The 18,265-nt window shown below is 65.8% G+C and overlaps 1 protein-coding gene across 1 annotated transcript in view; it reads right to left on the reverse strand.

Moving 5' to 3' along the window:
- Positions 1–11,753: 11,753 nt before the first annotated feature.
- The window catches only part of MORN1 (MORN repeat containing 1), a 70,808-nt gene continuing 64,296 nt past the window's right edge, over positions 11,754–18,265 (reverse strand). Inside the window, exons 13-14 of the mRNA XM_050786145.1 lie at positions 14,610–14,656; positions 11,754–12,071 (exon numbers count right to left, since the gene is read on the reverse strand). Coding sequence (XP_050642102.1) covers positions 11,878–12,071; positions 14,610–14,656 — 241 coding nt within the window. The 3' untranslated portion in view covers positions 11,754–11,877. The remainder of the gene's footprint in view (positions 12,072–14,609; positions 14,657–18,265) is intronic.

The following is an 18,265-nucleotide window of genomic DNA, read 5'->3' on the forward strand; positions in this document are numbered from 1 at the left end:
GAAAAAAAAAAATGCTTTCCTGCTGGGGGGCGGGGGAGACAGAGAAACCCGTGTGCGTTTCCCATGTGACACCCCCCTCCCTGTGGGTCTGAGCCCCGGCCCCCCCACCCCCCACCCCCCACCCCCCCCCCCCCCCCCCCACCTCCTTCCTCCCTCCCTCCCTCCCTCCCTCCTCCGTGGGTCCGAGCCCCGGCCCCCCCACCCCCTCCTCCCTGTGGGTCCGAGCCCCGCCCCCCCCACCCCCTCCTCCCTGTGGGACCGAGCCCCGCCCCCCCCCCCCCTCCTCCCTGTGGGTCCGAGCCCCGCCCCCCCACCCCCTCCTCCCTGTGGGTCCGAGCCCCGCCCCACCACTCCCCTCCTCCCTGTGTGGGTCCGAGCCCCGCCCCCCACCCCCCCTCCTCCCTGTGGGTCCGAGCCCCGCCCCCCCACCCCGCCCTCCCTGTGGGTCCGAGCCCCGGCCCCCCCACCCCGCCCTCAGCCCGCCAGGGTCCAGGGAGACATTTGTTCTTGCTTTAAGTCAGGAGTCACAAATGACTTTTTTTTCAATTAAGGAAAAAGCTCCATCTCTACCTTTAACATCACCCAGACCCCTGCCCCTGCCCGTGCCCCACGCTGCTGCTAACGACAGTATGATGCTTACTCTGCTACTCGGAAACTATTTTTATGTAATTAATGTATGCTTTCTTGTTTATAAATGCCTGATTTAAAAAGAAAAGAAAAAGAGCTTGGCATATTTATCTATTTCGCTGTGTACCTGTTAGTCCTTCCCCGACCCCGAAACAGATGACATTGTACAATAAAGGACTTTGAGAGGACTGCAGGACAGCCGTGCATGTGCCCACCGCAGCCCCTCCCCGGACCGGCCACACACGGGCGGCTGGGACCCCCTCGCGTTCAGGCCACTGTGGGTGGCAGCACTGTCACATGTCAGATCGTGGGCCTCGGGGTTTCCATCGACCCCGAGGGCACATGGGGTCCAGGTGGCCACCCTGGCACAACTGCCCTCTCGCCTCGTCCCCATCTTCTCCGAGCTGGACAAGGCCACGGAGGTTTCAAACCCCTGCGATTTAGGGAGCTTGCAGTCCCTCCTTGTAGCGCTGGATGTGGCTGGAGCCCCGGCTTGAGGCCACCATGGCCTTGGCCAGGCTGGGAGAAAACCCCACAGAGGGCAATGCCAGGACAGAAGATGGGATGGGGCCTTCCCGGCTGGGCCTCCACAGGGGCCTCTGAGGCCACACCTGGGGTTGGCCAAGGTCCAGCTCCCACATGGACACACCTGTCCCCAACGGGTGGGTCGCCAGCTCCCTGAGGAGCTCCTAGGTCACTTGCGGGAGGAGAGGAGAGGTGGCATCAGAACCCTGGACCCCAGCGAGCTGCCCTGAGGGAGACACAGAGGTCCCTTCTCCCCACCTGACCTCACGGTGGGCCCTTCCCAGACCCCTGTTCTGGGGAGTGGAGGTGCCCGCCGCACGCCCGTTTCGTGGAGGCACAGCCGCGGGCTAGGGTCCTGGGGTCCCAGGCCACCACCTCTCTAGGCTTTCTTAGGCCACCACATCCAGCATCTCCAGCCCATCCAGGCCCTGACAGGTGCATCTGGCCTGTGGTCTGAGAAATACTTGGACTGGAGAGCCCCTCTCCCCAGCCTCCCGGCACAATTCCCGGGTCCCCGTCTTCTCTCCGCCCCCCGGGAAGCGCCCCCAAGCCTGGGGCTGGAACAGACCTGGCCCTGCCCTCACTGGCACACAGGGACTTCCTCCTTCCCTGCCCAACTCCAGGGCCCCAAAGGCCTCACAGAGCCCCCCCAGGGAGGGGGTACAGGGCGGCCTCTAGACCACACAGGCCCACCCCAGCAGGCCTGGAAACACCCACTCCACGTGGGCCTGGCCTCCCCATCCAGGCTAGGCCCTTGGGTGTTGGGGGCAGTGGGCCGTGGTGTGGGCCGAGGGGAACATGGGCCACAGCAGGAGTGGGCGTGGACTGGTCCTGGGCACTTGCATGTTCTGGGGGACAGAGGATGGACGGCTCCAGAGTGCCGCTGGCTGGACCCTGAGACACTCAGTTGTGAGCATGGAGCCGCAGCCTGCGGTCAGGTGCGGTGGGGCCCACGGGGAGGAGTGGGGGAAGGGCTGGGCAGAGATGTTGGGTGGGCCTCGCGGGCTGTCCCTGTGGCCACGTGGGCACTGTCTCAGAGCTGAGTGCCACAGGGCTTGATGTCGGCCCTCCCGGAGGCTCAGAGGCACTGCGTCCAGCAGCCACGCCGCGGCGGGGGGGCGGGGGGCGGGGGCTGCTCTGGGCTCAGTTGTTCCCCGAGTTGCCCCAGGTTTCTCTTTGGTGTTTACTTTTGGGTATAAACTCCGAGCTTTAAAGGGCTCTGGCCACCTGCTGAGCCAGGTCAGCCATCACCCAGGGCCAGAACCCTCTTCCCAAAGCTGTTCGAAGGGGTCCAGGGGTCTCCTGAGGGCTGGGGGAGAAGAGGCCAGGGTGGGAGAAGCTCCCTGCCTCTGTGCCAGGGAGAGATGGCTCTCCCCACCCTACCTCTGCATCTTCAGGCTCAGGACTTGCAGCATTCACACCTGCCTGGGCCTCTGCAGGGACCACGGGTTGGCCGTCCAGCCTCAGCTCCTTGGAAGGGCAGCTCCCAGTACTAGTACCCCTGTTCCTGGCAGTCCCTGTTTCCCAGTCCCCTGAGAGCTGGGGTCTGGGGAAGATGACCTCCATCCTCAGTTTCTGCCCCACCTGTTTCATTTCTGCCTCAGTCACCAACAGCTGTCCTCGGGCCACCCTTGGGTCTCAGCTGTGCTGGTCTCCCTTTCTCCTGCAGCCACAGTCCTGCCGGCCTTCCCTCACCACTCTGTTGTCAAGGGGGCTGGCAGCGGCCGAGCAGCCTGGCCTTGTCTGGGGAGGCAGCAGCCGGCACGTCCTCAGTGGGGAGTGGGGACTGCTGACCAGTCACTGCAGCCACTGATTCAGCCCAGTGTGTCCCTGGCCCCTAAGCCTGGGCGGGGACCTGGCTCCACCCTCACCTCATCCCCAACCCACCCTCCTGCCCCAGTGCAATGCTCCGAGGGCATGGCCAGGGGCCCCCAAGCTGGACGCCCCCTCATGGCTGCATGAAGGGCTCTGCCCAATGCCCCAGCCCACAGGCCTGGACCCCGACCCCATCCTGGCCCAGGCCTGGCCACCCCCATGCCCCAGCACCTGCTCCGACTCCCTCACTTCCTTCTGGCTAGGAAGAGGCAGCCCCCACCCACTCTGTTCTCGTAGCCTCTGCACAGCTGCTGGTCCTGCTCCAGGCAACCCAGCCTCGGACCCCACGGAGCCTCCCCTGCAATGAGATGTGGAGCCCACAGGGACACCCCCAGGCCAGGGCCGTCTGCCCTCAGGAAAGGATGGGGTCGTGACCCTGATGTGTTGGCCCTTGGGGGGTCCTGACCCTCCCCACAGAAACTGCCCTATCCACCCCACCCCTAGGGGACCCTGGGGAGGGGGTGAGGACAGAACATTTGGAGACTGGATGCCCGCCCAGCCCTGCCACCCCCTGGTCTCAGTGACGCAGATGGCCATCTGTGCCTGGCCTGTGCCAGGTGGGCGGGGGCTTCAATGGCTGGGGCACCCAGCCCTGGAGCAGGTGGCCCCGCTGCGGGTGGGGACCAGCAGGGGCAGCCTGGCCAGCCTGGCTTGTCTTTGCAGTGTCCTGTGCTGGGCCAGGTGGCCGGCTGGGCTGGGAACGGACCTTTCTCTCCCATGGCCGGGCCTGGCAGCTCTCACTGGCAAGAAGTACAGCCCAGGCTTGGCCTGCATGGCTCCTGCTGCAAAGGAGGCCTGTTCCAGAAACTTCCAGGGACAAGGAACCGTGGGGAAGTGGGGAGGTGGAGGCTGGAGGCAGGGGCTCCCTGGGTCAGCCCAGGCAAAAGTGTCTCCCAGCCTCCTGCCCCTCCGGCAGCTGTCCCAGGGATACTCTCAGGTAGAGGGGCGCCAAGTGCTCAGGCCCCGTGGGGATACAACTGGCTGGCTTGGAAGGGTGGGCTCCTGGCTGCCCAGCTCAGCCCAGAAACCAGGGTGGGTTGCCCTCCAGACCTAGAACCAGAGCCCAGGGGTGTGGAGGGTCGAAGGCCGCCTAGAGGCCTTGGTGGGGGCCGGGCAGGCCACCAGCCCTGGACCCTGAAGGGTCCCGTGTCCCGCATACCCTGGCCAGTGCCGGCTGCTGCCCCTCTGGCCTGGCCCTGCCAGATTCTCCCTGACAGCCCTGTCCCGCTCTCTGCTGTTGGAACCTTCTGGCCCCTCCTGCAAGGTGGGCCTGGCCAGGCTGGGGTCTGGGTGGCGGGCAAGCAGGAACCAGAGCCACTGCTTGCCAGGGACACGCGATGGAGCTGTGTGTGTCCCTCCCTCATGGAGATGCCCCCGGCTGGGTGAAATGACCCTGGTCGGTGCTATGCCCGGGTTAGGCCAGGCCACCAGTCCCAGATGGACACTGCCCTGTGCCCTGCTGTGCCCACCCTGGGGGAGGAGCTGGGCAAGGTGCTGTGTGCCCTGTGGTCCAGTCCCACTCTTCCCTGCCCCTGGTGGGGCCTGGACCCGAGGGATGTGAGGCCCACGCCCCAGCTTCCTGTTTCTAAGGAAAAACAGTCCTAGGAAAAAGGCTGTATCGGGTCGGAGGAGCTGCCCTCGCCAAGGCCTGGGGGGTTGGAGGGGGGAGACTGCCCCATTCTGTGATCCCAGAGGCGCGCAGAGAGGTGCAGTTGGTGTGGCCGGCACTGGGTCAGGCTTAGGCCGGGGTCTTTCAGGTCTCGGTGTTGGCCCCTCCATGTTTAGAATCCCCCTCAGGCCAGCCCAAGGCGGCCTCCAGGGTCACTCCTGCACAGGACAGTGGCCGGAACTCTGAAATGACCACCGACCTGCACTGGCCGCTGGGGGTCTGACAGACCAAGGTTCTGGGACCCCCAACCCATCCTGCGCCCCCTGCGCGGAGTCTGCGGGGTCAGTGGTGCGCAGGACAGAAAACCCCGGGGTGGGGCCCGGGCCTGCCCCCAGCCCTGGCGCTGTCCTGACATCCGGGGAAATCCTGTTTCTGGCTTCAGGCCAGGGCCTGCCCCTCACCCTGGAGAGGCCCCGTCGGAGGCCGGCCTCGCGGGGGAAAGGCGGTGGCGAAGGAACCACCCAGAAATTGCAGCGCGGGCTCCGAAACCTTCCCAATCCCGCTCCTTCGCCCAGGCCGGAAGCCGCGCTGTGGGGGTGGGGAGGGGTGCACGTCCCGGTCCCCGCGTCGCGTCCTCAGGACCAGGGCGGCCTCCCCGACTCCCGTTCCGTTCCCGGTCCGGGGGCACTGGGGGCCCCGAGTCAGGCGGAGCGCGCCGGGCCCCATTCCCCACGCGGAGGGGCAGCCCCGCAGCCTTAGTTTCCCCCCCGCCCCCGCAGCCTCAGTTTCCCCCCCCGCCCCCGCCGCCGCTTCCGCTTCCCCCACCCTCCCTGCCGTCCGGGGCGGCGCCCCCCAGATTCGCGGCCGCCGCCTCGGATTCCGGCGGGGCGGGGCGGGGCGGGGGCTTCCGGCCTGGGGGCGGCGGGTCCGAGCCGCAGACCCGGGCTGGGGGGCGGGACGGAGGCCCTGGGAGCTTCCTGCAGCGTCGGGGGCGGCTCCCGAGGTGGGAATTCCCCCCAACCCGAGGCGGGCGAAGTGCGGGGGTCTCAGAGGTTGTGGCTCCTCCCGTCGGTGGGCGCGGCCGCCCCCAGAGGCCGCTGCGGGAGGCAGGGCGGCGGCAGGAAGCGTTTCCACCCCCGTTCCCCCGTCCCCGCCGCCCCCGCCGCCCCCGCCGCCCCCTCCTCCCCGGTTCGTCCCCCCTTCCCCACCCCGGGCCCTGCGGAGGCGGCGCGCGTTTCACGGGTTTCACCGCCCGCGGGGAGGTGGGGGGCGGGGGGACGGCGCGACCCCCGGCGGCGGAGGCGGGAATTGCCGCTTGGCTGAGCTCGGGTGGGGGGTCTCTGCCAACCCTGCCCTCCCGGAAGGTCCCAGCCTGGCGGGTTGGGGTGCTTTTCGCTCTGGGGAGCAGCCTCCCTGTTCTGCTCGGCTGGGGGTCTGTTCCCGGGAAGAACCACCGCCCCCCATCCCGGCCCGCAGGCCCCAGCCGCCGAGTCGCTGCTGGAGGAAGTGGGCGCCGGCCGCCCCCTCTCCATGAGCCCACTCGAGGGGCCTGGGGGAACTTGGTGGATCCAACCACAGGAGACCATGAGACACAGGCGGCCTCCCGAGACCTGCCCCTTAGAGCTGTTTTTCCTTCTCACCTGCCCCCAGCTCCCTGCAGGCCTGGCCTCCTATCCCCCTCAGGCCATCAGCCAAGGGACTCCCAGCCCAGGCACCCCCACCCATGCTCTAAACTGTGGGCTTGAAACCCGCCCTCCCAGCAGGGAGCCTGGCTGCATCCCAGGCCACTTCTGCTTGGAGCTCTGTGGAAGGCCCCCAGGCACTGAGCCCCGCTCCCGCTAGCCCCCATCAGGAGTACAGCAGCGTCATGGCGCTCAGCCTGCTTCTCCCTGCCTGGGCAGGACCGTGGAGCCGTGTCCTCCTGTCCCCAGGTGGAAGCCGGCAGGTGGGGCCCTAGCAGGGGACATGCGTGGTGTGTGGGTGGATGAGGACCCAGTGGGGTCAGGTCTGGGACAGCAGGACAGGGTCTCCAGGTGTGGGCCTGGCTAGGGATGGGCGGGAGAATGACTGGTGGTGCCCTGAGGCCACTGGGGAGCCAACATGCAGTCCACGAGGGGTCTCCAGGGAGCAGCCGCTGGGCTGGGCAGCTGGGAGCAGGAGCTGAGAGAGCTGAATCCTGGCCTGCCCCTGGGGACTCCTGGGCCGTGAGGCAGGGGTGGGCAGAGCCTCGACCCTTGATGGGGGCCCCTCCCTGGCTGTGGTCAACCTCAGGAGCCAAGGAAGCTAGGGGGCTGGCGTGGGCCGCTACCTCTGTTCCCCACGGGTCCTCAGGAAGGAGGGTGCACAGACTGAGGAGGCCCCACTGGCCCTGGAGCTGTGTTCGGAAGCCCCCAGCCTGGCTCCTGGCTCTGGTTGCCGCGGGTGGGAGGTGGAAGTACTAGGAGGAGTGTCCAGCATTTTCACAAGTGCTACCGCCAGAGGCCAAGTTGGGGGCAGAGAGGGCAGCCAGGCAGCACCCTGGCCCCAGGCGGTCTCCCCAAGGCTCGCTGAAGAGCCGGCAGCTCCCCTTGCAAGCCCCAGCTGGGGGCTCTGTCATCAGGGAGGCCCTGGCTGCCTCTGGGCTTGGAGGCAGGACAGAAAGGGGCTGATGGGTGTGGTGTTTGCTGAGCTGTGGTCTTGCTGAGCCAGCCCACAGGCCCAGTGACTCCTGGCTTACTCGGCCCAGGCCTGAGGCTCCCAGGGAAGGCCAGGCCAGGCTGTGCAGGAACCTGCCTATGGGGCTGGGCACCTGGCCCTCCAGGAAGGCCTGCCTGGGCGGGGCTGCCCTGCACAGCTGGTCTCGACACCCCCCTAGGCACCAGAAGTGAAAAGGGAGAGGCTTTGGGAGGGGGACACAGGTCAGGTGGGTCCCATCTGGTTCATGGCTGTGGCCTAGCTATGCTGTCCACTGGTAACACCAAAGGGGCCTGGGCATGGTCTGGAGGGTGTCCTGGCTGAGCCGCTGCTGAAGGGGTGAGGCGGGCATCCCCTCCCCACCCCCACCCCATCTCTCTACCTCTCTGTGTCTTCGCCTGTGTCTGTCTCTGACTGTGTCTCTGCCTCTTTGTGTGTTTCTGTCTCTCTGGCTCACAGATTCCATCTTCCATGGCAGCAACTGGCTTGATGGCTTTCAGTGTCATCTTTGCTCGGTAACCCGTGGGTGGGAGGAAAGGAGGAACGGCCACTGCTCCCTTGTCTGGAGGTTGAAGGAACAGGAAGGGCACGGGGAGGCGGGCGGGGCTTGGACCTGGAGCTCTCCCCAAGACTCCTCCTGGGGCAGGAGAGGGGGCTGGCTGGGGTTGGGGGGGGCTCCACCTCCGAGACACTGTGCTTATGAGCTTGCCAGAGAGCTGCCACCTGGCCTCGGGTTCCCAGGGGTGGCACCAGTAAGCCGTGGTCTGCAGGCCAGAGGCAGACACAGCCCCTACCATGCCCACCAGGTCAGGAGGAGCCCAACAGAGCCCCTGCCCAGCCTGGGAGGAGGCCTTAGCCCAGCTCATATCTGGCTGTGTTGACAGACAGTCACATGGCATGGCCACCCTGGCCCCAAAGCCGGTGTGTTGCCACCTCCACACCACGAGCTGCCCGCTCTCCCCCCGACACGCAGAGGAGAGCCTGCTCAAGAGGACTGGGAAGCCTGGGAGACCGTGGCCGCCACGGGCAGGGCTGGTGGCCACCGCCGCATGCTGCCAAGGCCTTTGGGAGCACGTCTGTCCCCAGCCCGCGCCCTCCGCTCAGAGACGCTGCTCGGCCTGCAGTAAGTCTGTCCACTCACGCCGTCACTGAGGCCCCAGTGCCGGGTGTGAGGCCAGTGCCCAGGAATCAGTGCCCAGTCTCAGACGCAGACTCAGTGAGCAGGGGCAGGCGAGCCGAGGTCAGCCCATGAGCCTCTATCCTTCCACGTGACCCCGCCCCGGGCTCAGCACTCAGGGACTGGTTCCGGCCCGCGTGGGGCAGGCAATGGGGGAGAACTTTCACGGGGGCGGGGTACACCCCGGAGCAGGGAGGTGTGCTGGTGGGAGACGCATGTCGGGGGCTCTGGGTCCTCCTTCCAGGGTCTTCCCACCCCAAGACAGCAAAGGGTCCTGGGACTCTGCCCAAGAGGTCAGCTGGACCAGACAGATGGGCCAGCCTCTGTGGCCTCCCCAGGGCATGGGGACTGGCAGACTCAGAAGCCAGGGTGAAGGGACGCGGGAGGCCTTGTGTTCTGTGGCCCGTCCCGAGGACTCTGTCCCTACTGTGGGCTGTCCAAGCAGAGTTCGAGGGGACGGTCACTGTCCCTGGGTGAGGCCTGGCCTGTGGCCACCTCGCCACTCCTGGTCTCTGGACGCTGCTCCCCGCAGTCCCTCCCTCTCCCACCCGGCTCATCACCACACGTCCAGAGCAGTGTCTGTGGCCACAAGGCTGTCTCCGCAGGCTTCTCTCCCTAGCTGTTTTTGCTTTTTGTTTTTAAAAATTCAAATTTTGTGTGTATTTTAACTTTGGGATGTGGTGTGGGGAGTAGGGTGAGTGGGGCTGGGGCGGGAGTCCAGGCAAGGCCCAGGCGCTGCATCTCTCCAAGGCCGACTGCCTGTTGGCTCTGAAGCATGCTGGCCAGAGAGGCGCCAGCAGCCCTAGGGAGCCACGGCTCTCTGCTCCCTCCCAGGGTCCCCAGGGCCTGTCCTGGTGGGTTGGGCATGGGCAGAGGAGCACGGCCAGGTAGCCACCTGGCCACCTTCTCGGGCCCTCAGTGGCCCCAGCAGCAAGCCCAGGGGACACCGACGCCTGCCCTGGTTTTGCTGTGATAACCAAGGAAGCGGATGGCTCTGGGCTTCTGTGTTTGCAGAGAGCTTGCCGAAAAGTCAGCCTCGATGGACGGCAAGATGCACCTCTCAGCCACAAAGGAGCCCCCCCGAGGTGCAGACCCCCACGCCCGCCGCACCCGTGGGGAGAAAACAGTCCTGGATTTCCTGTCGTGGGTTTTGTGACTCTGAAAGCCGAGGCTGCTGATTGGGAATTAAATCCCAGAGGACACCGCTCCGCACACTGGAAATCCAGCAGCTGCTGCTGTTCCCAGCAATTTTTTTCTCTCTAAATTGAAACATCATTTTCTATTTTTCTTCTGACACAAATGTGGTTTCATCCTGAAGTGAAAAAAAGCTACAAAGCAATTTGCCAAATGTAAGGCGCAGACCCAGGTGAGCGTCGCTCACTTGCAGTTGATCAAGGCCAGCGTGGCGCAGTGGCATCTGCCTTTCGCGGGGGCTCTGTGGGCCCGGCCTGGCCGATGTCTGCCTGTCCTCCTGGGAGGCAGGTGACCCAGGTCGGGGCAGGTCAGGCACACCAGGAGCCTCCCCTCCAACAGGCGTAGCCAACCCCAAGGGCAAGGGACAGTGTCAGAACCGCAGGGCACTCACAAGGCCCCCGGGGACCAGAGGCTGGAGCCATGGCTATGACGAAGCCGCCCTGGGCTCTGGGAGCCTCGAGGATGGCCACAGCTGGGAGATGCAGCCTTGCCCCTGGGTCTGGGCTTCTAGAAGGTACAGGAGGGTGGCTGCCTGCCTTGCTGTATGGAATGGAAGCCTGCGTGTCTGGGGAAACTTCAGGGATGCCACAGCCCCCCACATGTGCTCGACTGCCAAGTGGCAGAGCTCAGAACCAGGGGGCCTTGGGGCCACTCTGCACTGGTAGAGGAAGGGTCCCCTCGCTGCAGCTCCAGTGGCCTCCAGCTTGTCACCTGCAAGGATGGGGGGCCCAGCATCCCATGATCTGGTCTGGTTCCTCCCCGCAATGCCCCCCGAGCTCGCCCCTTTGCCCCCGGGCAGCCAGCCTTCTTCGGTGCATCCACCACGCTACGCCCGACCTGGCCCCAACCAGGCTCTCCCTGAGAGCTTCCCAGGGTCCCCCCACTGTGCAGCACCCCAGCTTCTGGGTGGGTCTTCACCCCCGTGTGCCCAGGGGCTGCCCTGGGTTCCTGCACTGCTGTGAACACAGCTTCTCTGTCCACAGTCTCCCTCCGCCGAGCAGAAGCAGCTGCCTGTGCGGGTCTGGAGAGAGGCCCCGGCCGCAGCTGGCCCAGGACATGGGTGTGTTCCCAGGGAGGTGTGCCTGGACGGTGGGATGGTGGGTCTGGCCGCAGCGCAAGGAGGTCGGTGCCAGTCGTGGGAGGGCCAGGGACAGCAGCATGAGGGAAACATCGGGGGCACAGGCCTGGTGTGGGGCTGGGCTGGGTCCTGGACGCCCCCTCCCCAGGGCTCCAAACGGTGGTCTTCTGAGAGGGTGGGCTGCAAGAACGGAGGGGGTCTGAGGGACTGCCGAGAGAGCAAGGGCCTGAGGAGGCTGGCTCCCTGCCCAGCGCTGAGAGGGCAGAGGGTGAGACCAGCCAGGCTGCGCAGGCCCCAGGTGGGCAGGGTGAAGCCAGGGGCCAGAGCAGGCGTGGCGGGGCCAGGAGGCAGGGTCTGTGCAGTCGCCACCTTCTGTGCTGACTGAGTGGCTGGCTGCCCATGGGCCACCTCAGTGCCCCCTCCCCAGCGACCTTCTGGCCCCTCAGTGGCTGAGGGGCCCTCCAGAGGCAGCCGTAGAATGTTCCTGACCGTCCTCCCTGTTCAGCGCGGGGCGGGGACGTCAGGCAGGCAGGATACCGGCCAGGAGAGCTGATCGCATGCCTCCTGCCTCTCGCCATGGGAGTCCGTCCTGCGGGCAGGATTGCCTGGAGTGGGCAGTGCCAGGCGGAGGCGCGGGGGTTGCCTGGCTGGGCTTCACTGCAGAGCTCTGTGGCAGGGAGACAGGGACCCTCCTTCCCAGCCCCAGCCTGGCAGGGAATTCCGGCACCGACCGTGGCTGGGCCTGGGAACAGTGTGGGTGGGACAGACATGCTGGCCTCGAAGGGTGCCTGGGCGACTGCCACAGCCTGGCCTTGAGACGAGTCACCCCATGTGTCCCGCCTGAGCCCCCAGGCTTCCCAGGGCTCTGCGCAGAGCGGAGGCCACAGCAGTGAGGGAGGACGCGGGCTCCAGTCCTGTGGCCTCGCCTGTGAGCGTGCGGGTGCATGGGGAGGGCCTCGCTGCGGGCGTCGGGCCCAAGGAGCGGTGCCCTCCACAGCTGCCACTGAGCATTTTATTCAAACAGCCGCAGGGCTCTGGGGAATCGGGGACAGGGTCCCGCAAGCAGAGGCAGAGTTTCTTGCCATTCACACCGAGGTGGTCTCCTGTGGACACTGGGCCTCACCGAGGCGCTGGAGGCTCTGGGGTGCAGCCATGGGCCTGCCAGCCGCTTGAGGCTTCAGGGCCTTCTTCCAGAACGTGGGGTGGCCGGTCAGCCCTCTTCGCTACGACCCGCAGGTGTTTGAAGGCGGGGGGCAGCGTGCGTCCCAGGAATGGTGGAGTGGTCACGTCATGGATCATGAGCACGTACTCCCCTGCAAGGGGCGGGCTGGGCTGGTCCTCAGCAGGCTCCTGTCCCCTCCCCTCCCTGGCCTCAGCCCACTGCCCACTCTCGTGTGCCCACTGGCCCGTGTCCCCGACCCTGGCCCGGGTTCTGGGATTCTTGGCACTGTAACCACAGCACCGGCCACCGGACCAGTCCTGGGGTGCTGGACACACAGTCAGCGTAGGTGGATGAACTAATTTGGGGTGAAGGGAACCACCTCTGGCCCCAGGCCACCGCCCGGCTACGGCCTCCGACTCAGAGGCTGGCGAGGACAGACACGACCCTCGCATGGCGGCCGCTCTCCAGCCCCTGCGGCCGACCTGGCTGTGGGTCCCGGGAGGATTCCTTTGCAAATACTTTCCTACTTTTTAGGAGAAAAATAATTCATTTCCTCTATAAACTGTTTTTAAAAATAACGAGCGCTCTGAAGGCAGGTGTGTGTGACTTGCTTTCGGAGCCCCCGCCCCAGCCCCTTCCCCACACCCGCGCTGGGGCTCTCTGGGTGGGGCTGGAGGGCGGCCCTGCTGGGGGGACTCGGCAGAGAAGGAAAAGTACTTTTCCTTTCACAGTCTGTAAACTGTCTGGAGAGCTTCAAAGTTGGAGAAACCATAAAAAAGAAAATAAGAAATAACAAAAAGTGAGGTTGCCATAGAAACCGTCCTCTCCCCTCCCCTGAGCCTGCCGGGGCTGGCACCGGAGACTGGAAAAGGCGCCTCGGCTGGCCCGGGCTCACACCAGGAATGCGGCCGCAGCTGAAATGGGGGCAGGAGTCGGCTCACACCGCAAGGCAGAGCAACATTCCAGACGCCGGCCTGGAAAACAGCGCTCGCTTCGCGGAGCGGCGGCCTCCTCCAGCCAGGCCAAGGGCTCGGCCGCCTGTGCGTTCCCAGGGCTGGACAAGAGCGAGCCTCGGGGGCCGGGAGGAATGTACTTGGCCCTGAGTCAGTTCCTCTAGAAAAAAACACGGTTCTGGGGGGCCTCGCAGGGGGACACACGTTCTGCAGCCTGGCGGGTGTGGGCCACAGCGCTGGGCACCAGGGCCAGCCTCCCTGGCGGGTGGAGGAAGGGCCCCACATGGCAACGCCACAGTGTTTCCAAGCAGCCGGGTTTCTAGGTGTTCCCAGGAATCCAGCTGTACCAGCGGCGGCCAAGGCGCTGGCCGGGGGGCCGAGAGCTCAGTGGGCAGTGGCTGAGGAGTCGGCCACAGGCCCCATCTGACCCCACTCCTGAGGCCGGCGTCCCAGCAGATGGGAAGGGCGGGAAGGGCTCTGGCTGGTGGCCACTATACGGCAGGCCGGGCCTCGATGGCCACGTGATCTAGCCCTGGGCCAGCTCTCACCCGGGGCCTCGGCCATACATATATGGCTTAGCCCCAAATGGCCCCCACATCATCGGATCTCCCTTCGCTCCTCACCCCGAGCTGTCTCCACTGAGCACATAAACCCTGGCCGGGCGGCTGTGCAGACATGCCAGGACCAGCCGACGTCGATGCGGTGATGTCCCCGCCCCCACCCTCACCCACCTACTCCTCCTGGGATGGCCGGGATGGGGTGGCCTGGTCGACGGTGTGAGGGCTGCCGTGGGACCCCAGGGGACATCGCCCAGGACTCCGGTCCCACCCCTCACCCAGGCCTCGCTGGCTATAGCCCTGGCCGCACTGGTGCCGTCCCCACGACCAGGGTGGCTCCACTTGCTCCCGCTGTGCCAGAGGCAGCTCCGTGGTGGCATCCAGACCCCAGTGAGCAGTGGGCCCAGACCTTCCAGCCTTTGGCTCTCCAGCCAGAACCCCAGAGCCACCAGAGGAAGGGTCATTCACGTTGGCCCAGCGGACAGAGAGGCTCCACTCTCCATCAGGCACCCAGTCAGCCTCGGTGCCCAGGCCTTGCTAGGGCTCCAAGCCGTTGTGTAGCTGAGGTGCCTGGCGTTTGGCCCCTCTGGCTTGGAGGGGGATGCCAGGCCTAGGCTGTGGGGCTGAGTCCCAGGACTGGGGCGACTGGAGGAGACCCCACGGCTGAGGGTCTGCACCTGAGCCTCCTCCAGGCCCTCGCTGCACCCCTCCTCACTGTCCCCTCAGCAGCCCCCACGCCGGGAGGAACCTTCCGCCCAGCCCAGCCCACCAGGCCCCGGCAGCCGGCCTTGTGGGGAGCAGCTCCTCATGGTTCAGCCACCGCGGGCCTCGACAGCTGCCCCTCAGCTCCCCTTGGCAACCCTTGGACCCCAAGGCTTCTGCGCCTCTGCGCTCCCTGTCCCCATGGCTTCCTCCTTTCTAGGACATTCCCCACATCAAGGGCTGTGTCGGCCCAGCTTCAAATCTTTCTGGACCGTCCCCAGCCCCCAAACCACCAGCCCCCTTCCCATTCAGGCCCTTGGGAGGGCTCGGCTGCTCCCAAATCCCCCACCCACAGCCACCTGCCTCTGGGGACCCCGGGCCGAGTTCCCCCAACCCCACCCCCAGCTCTGGGCTGTGGCGTCTCGCCTCTCCAGACAGTGGCACAACCGGCGATGGACTTGGGCCCCGTCCACCTACCTGGGTATGCTGCCGCAGGCTGCTCCTCCGTGGCGCTCCCCTCAGGCCTGTGGAGATGACACAGTGAGGCCCCTGAATGCCCTGTCTGGACCCCCAGGACATGGCATCGCTGACCCGAACCAGGGCTAGTGGCTCCAGTGTGGATTCGGGGCCCCAGGACAGCAGAGGCCGGCAAACTCTACCTCGGGGCCACGGGCAGGATAAGGAGAGTCCTCTGGCAGCCTGCACCCAGCTCTCTGCCCCTCGGGCCTGTGGGCTGCCCTGTGCAAATCCTCCTTGTCTAAATTATTGACGTGCTTATGGCCTTGGAGCAGGAGTGGGACTGACAACCCCATTCCCACAGGCTTCTGACAAGGCGGAGGCCCCCCGGTGCAGCCGAGAAGACCATGAAGGGTGAGAAAGACCCGAAGCCTCTGGGAGGAGGCGACGCCGGAGCCTGCAGAATGAAGGACAGAAGACTGAAGTGGCTTCATTTCGAGTGGGGAGAATGGGTCTTGCCGGGCCCCAGACCCACGTAAGACACAGGAGTACGGGCAAGGAGGGGAAGCGGGGTACGTAATTCAGCACCGAGAGTAACTAGTCTGCCAGGCTGCCAGCCTTAGAGAAAGAAGCAGGATTACAGGAATCCTGAGTTTTTACAAGACCCCCAGGGCTTTGAGGAAAACACAGGCAGAGCCAGGAAGGAGCTCGGGAGTCTCGGCCTAGGGAGGAGGCCGTGCAGATTCGAAGGCATCAGTGCCCCACGGACGGCGAGCAGGCCCGAGGCCAGCGTCCGCAGAGACCGCACGTGGGAAGGCGGTGCAGGCAGTGGCCTGGGGGGCGTCTAGGCGCCCACTGCGTGCCTGGGACTGCACCTTCACGTGGGTGCCAGCCCCTCATTCCTGTCCCTCAGTCGCTGGCCATGACGGCCCTGACACTGGAGGCCCCAGTGAGTCCGCACCACCCCGGCGCCGTTTCCTGCCAGTTCTGCCCGAGGCAGCAGCTGCCACCACCGCACAGACACATCCTGCTCCCTCCTGACCTGTGGAGGTCTGGCCCGGCATCGGCCTGGCAGTCTCGGCCTCCCCGGCGGGGTCAGTGTCTGGGGACCCGGGTGAAGACACAGCAGAGGTCTGGCCCGGCATCGGCCTGGCAGTCTCGGCCTCCCCGGCGGGGTCAGTGTCTGGGGACCCGGGTGAAGACACAGCAGTCCGGGCCTCACCCAGGGTCTATGTGTGGCCGTTCTGCAGCGCTGAACGTCTGAGGCCTGTGTTGCCCCCGCGGACGCGTGCTCTGGACACACCAGCGCTCACACAGAAACACAGAAACACAGTGGGCGGCGTCCAGGCCGCAGAGGCTCCATTGCCGACCCCAAGTCCAGAGGCTGTGGCCGGTTGCGAGTGGCCTCTGTGGCTTTTAGAAGCACAGACAGGAGATGAGGTGGACGAGGCGGCGCAGGTGGAGGGCCGTGAGGAGGGACAGGCATGGTGGGCAGGCAACCACCTCTGCAAGGCCAACAGGTGCTGTGCCCGGCTCCCTCCTCTTGCCTGTGCCTCTGGCAGTGACCAGAGTGGCCTGTCGGCCGAACTGGCCACCCTGACGGGTAAGGGCTGCTTTTCCCGAGGCCCTGCATTGCATCTCAGCGTCACCGAGTGAGCTCCTGGCCTTGGCAGCCCCCCTCACCGCACCTTCCCAGGCCAGATGCTCCGAGAAGCCAAGAGGTCCCCGGAGGAGCTCCTCACAGGCTTCTGTGCAGACAGCAGCGAGCCCCGAGCAGAGCTCCAGGGAGCGGCGTCAGAGAGGCCTTGGCCGAGTGCAGGCCCAGCAAGGGACCTCTGGCAGCCTGTAGCCCTTGACCCTGTCTACCCAGACCCGCTCCTTCGGGCCGAGGCCCTTGACCCTGTCTACCCAGACCCGCTCCTTCGGGCCTGGGCTCGGCCTTTGCTGTCCTCAGTCTTCCAGTCTATGACGTGGACATGTTCCTCATGCATGGCTTTGGCGTGCCCTGACCTGGGCATGAAGTTAGAGCTGAGCCTGAGGCCAGTCTGCTGCCAGGCCAGGGACGGCAGTTCATGGCCAGGGTGTGAGGCCCAGGGGACCCCTTCCTGCAGCCTGGCCTGGTGTCCCGGCTCCTGGAGAAGGGCGCCCACTGGAGCCGTCAGGGGTCATGCCTGGGAGTCAGAGAGTCCAGGCAGATCCTGGTGACAAGGGGCAGGAGCCTTTGCCCAGCTCTGGGGTTCCACGTGGCCTCTAGAACCACCAGGATGTGCCGGGAGCTGGTGAGGCAAGAGCCAAGCAAGACACAATCAGGAGGAATCTGTCACCTGGAGGTGGGGGTGTGACTCTCAGAGAAGGGCCCAGGCTTCCCCACCTGCTGCGCAGGAGCCACACCCTAGGGTTTTCTACAGCCCCGGGAGCCCCTGTGAAAGTCCGAAAATCAGGACCCTTGGCCGCAGATCTGGGGCCAGCTTGGAAGCCGCCGTCACCTCCTTAGTATCCCCAAGAAATGAGAGCCACGGGCCAGGGCTTTCTGTAACAGCCCCAGGCACAGACACAGACGGGTGCAGACGCCAGCCCCGGCTCCTCTCCCAGAGCACAGTCTGTGTGTCCTGCCCCGTGGAGCCCCTGGAGAACATGCCGGCACCACGGAGGCCTCGTGCCCCTGGCCTGGGCCGAGGAACTGGGGGCCACGTTGCCAGGGGAGCCCTCCCGGGGAGGCCCCTCTGCACCGCAGGCCTCTGCACCCGGGGAGATGACTGCTTTCCCAGGTCGAAGATCAGAGTTTGGATTCTTGGCCCCAGGCCTTGGGGAGGCAACCGCCACAGACCCCCAGGTGCCCTGTCCCCAGTGGGCGGTCAGCTTCAGGCCTTGGAAAGCCTGAGGGGTGTTCTCTGTTTGGGGGAGCCTGTTCACCTGGGGGCACTTGCCGGTGCGGGCGTGCGAAGAGTTAACAGCTGCCCTGCCCCAGCCCCGCCGTCTGCTGTGGGGCTATCATTGCACATCCCCCTGAGCGCTGGGCACATCCGCGGGCCCAGCCGTTCCCGCCTGGCCCTCACACCTGCTTTGGTTTAGTATCCCTGCTTGGACAAGACAGGGCTCCTTTTTCAACCTTTAAAAGTTTCTAGGCCGGGTGCGGTGGCTCTTGCCTGTAATCCCAGAACTTTGGGAGGCCGTGGCGGGCGGATCACGAGGTCAGGAGATCGAGACCATCCTGGCTAACATGGTGAAATACAAAAAAATTAGCCGGGCGCAGTGGCGGGCACCTGTAGTCCCAGCTGCTTGGGAGGCTGAGGCAGGAGAATGGCGTGAACCCAGGAGATGGAGCTTGCAGTGAGCCGAGATCGGGCCACTGCACTCCAGCCTGGGTGACAGAGTGAGACTCTGTCTCAGAAAAAAAAAAAAGTTTCTAAAGAAGAACCCAGTCAATCCCTTTCTCTCGTGGCTGAACTCCCACTTGGAGGTGCTTCCAGCAGTGGGGCCAGGGCGCCTGGTGCTGCCTACTGAGGACCCTGGTGCCCCCGGCTGCCCGGTGCCCTCCCTGCAGCCCACCCCATTGTCCTGGGAGCTCTCATCCCTGTGGGCCCAGCCCCCAGCCTGCTGGACACCAATCCCCCACCCCGGGGCCAGATCCCATGAGGACCACAGCCAGGTGCAGGCTGAGACCCACTGGCCAGGGC

This window comes from Macaca thibetana, chromosome 1 (assembly GCF_024542745.1).
Source record: "Macaca thibetana thibetana isolate TM-01 chromosome 1, ASM2454274v1, whole genome shotgun sequence".
Classification (NCBI taxonomy): Eukaryota; Metazoa; Chordata; class Mammalia; order Primates; family Cercopithecidae; genus Macaca; species Macaca thibetana.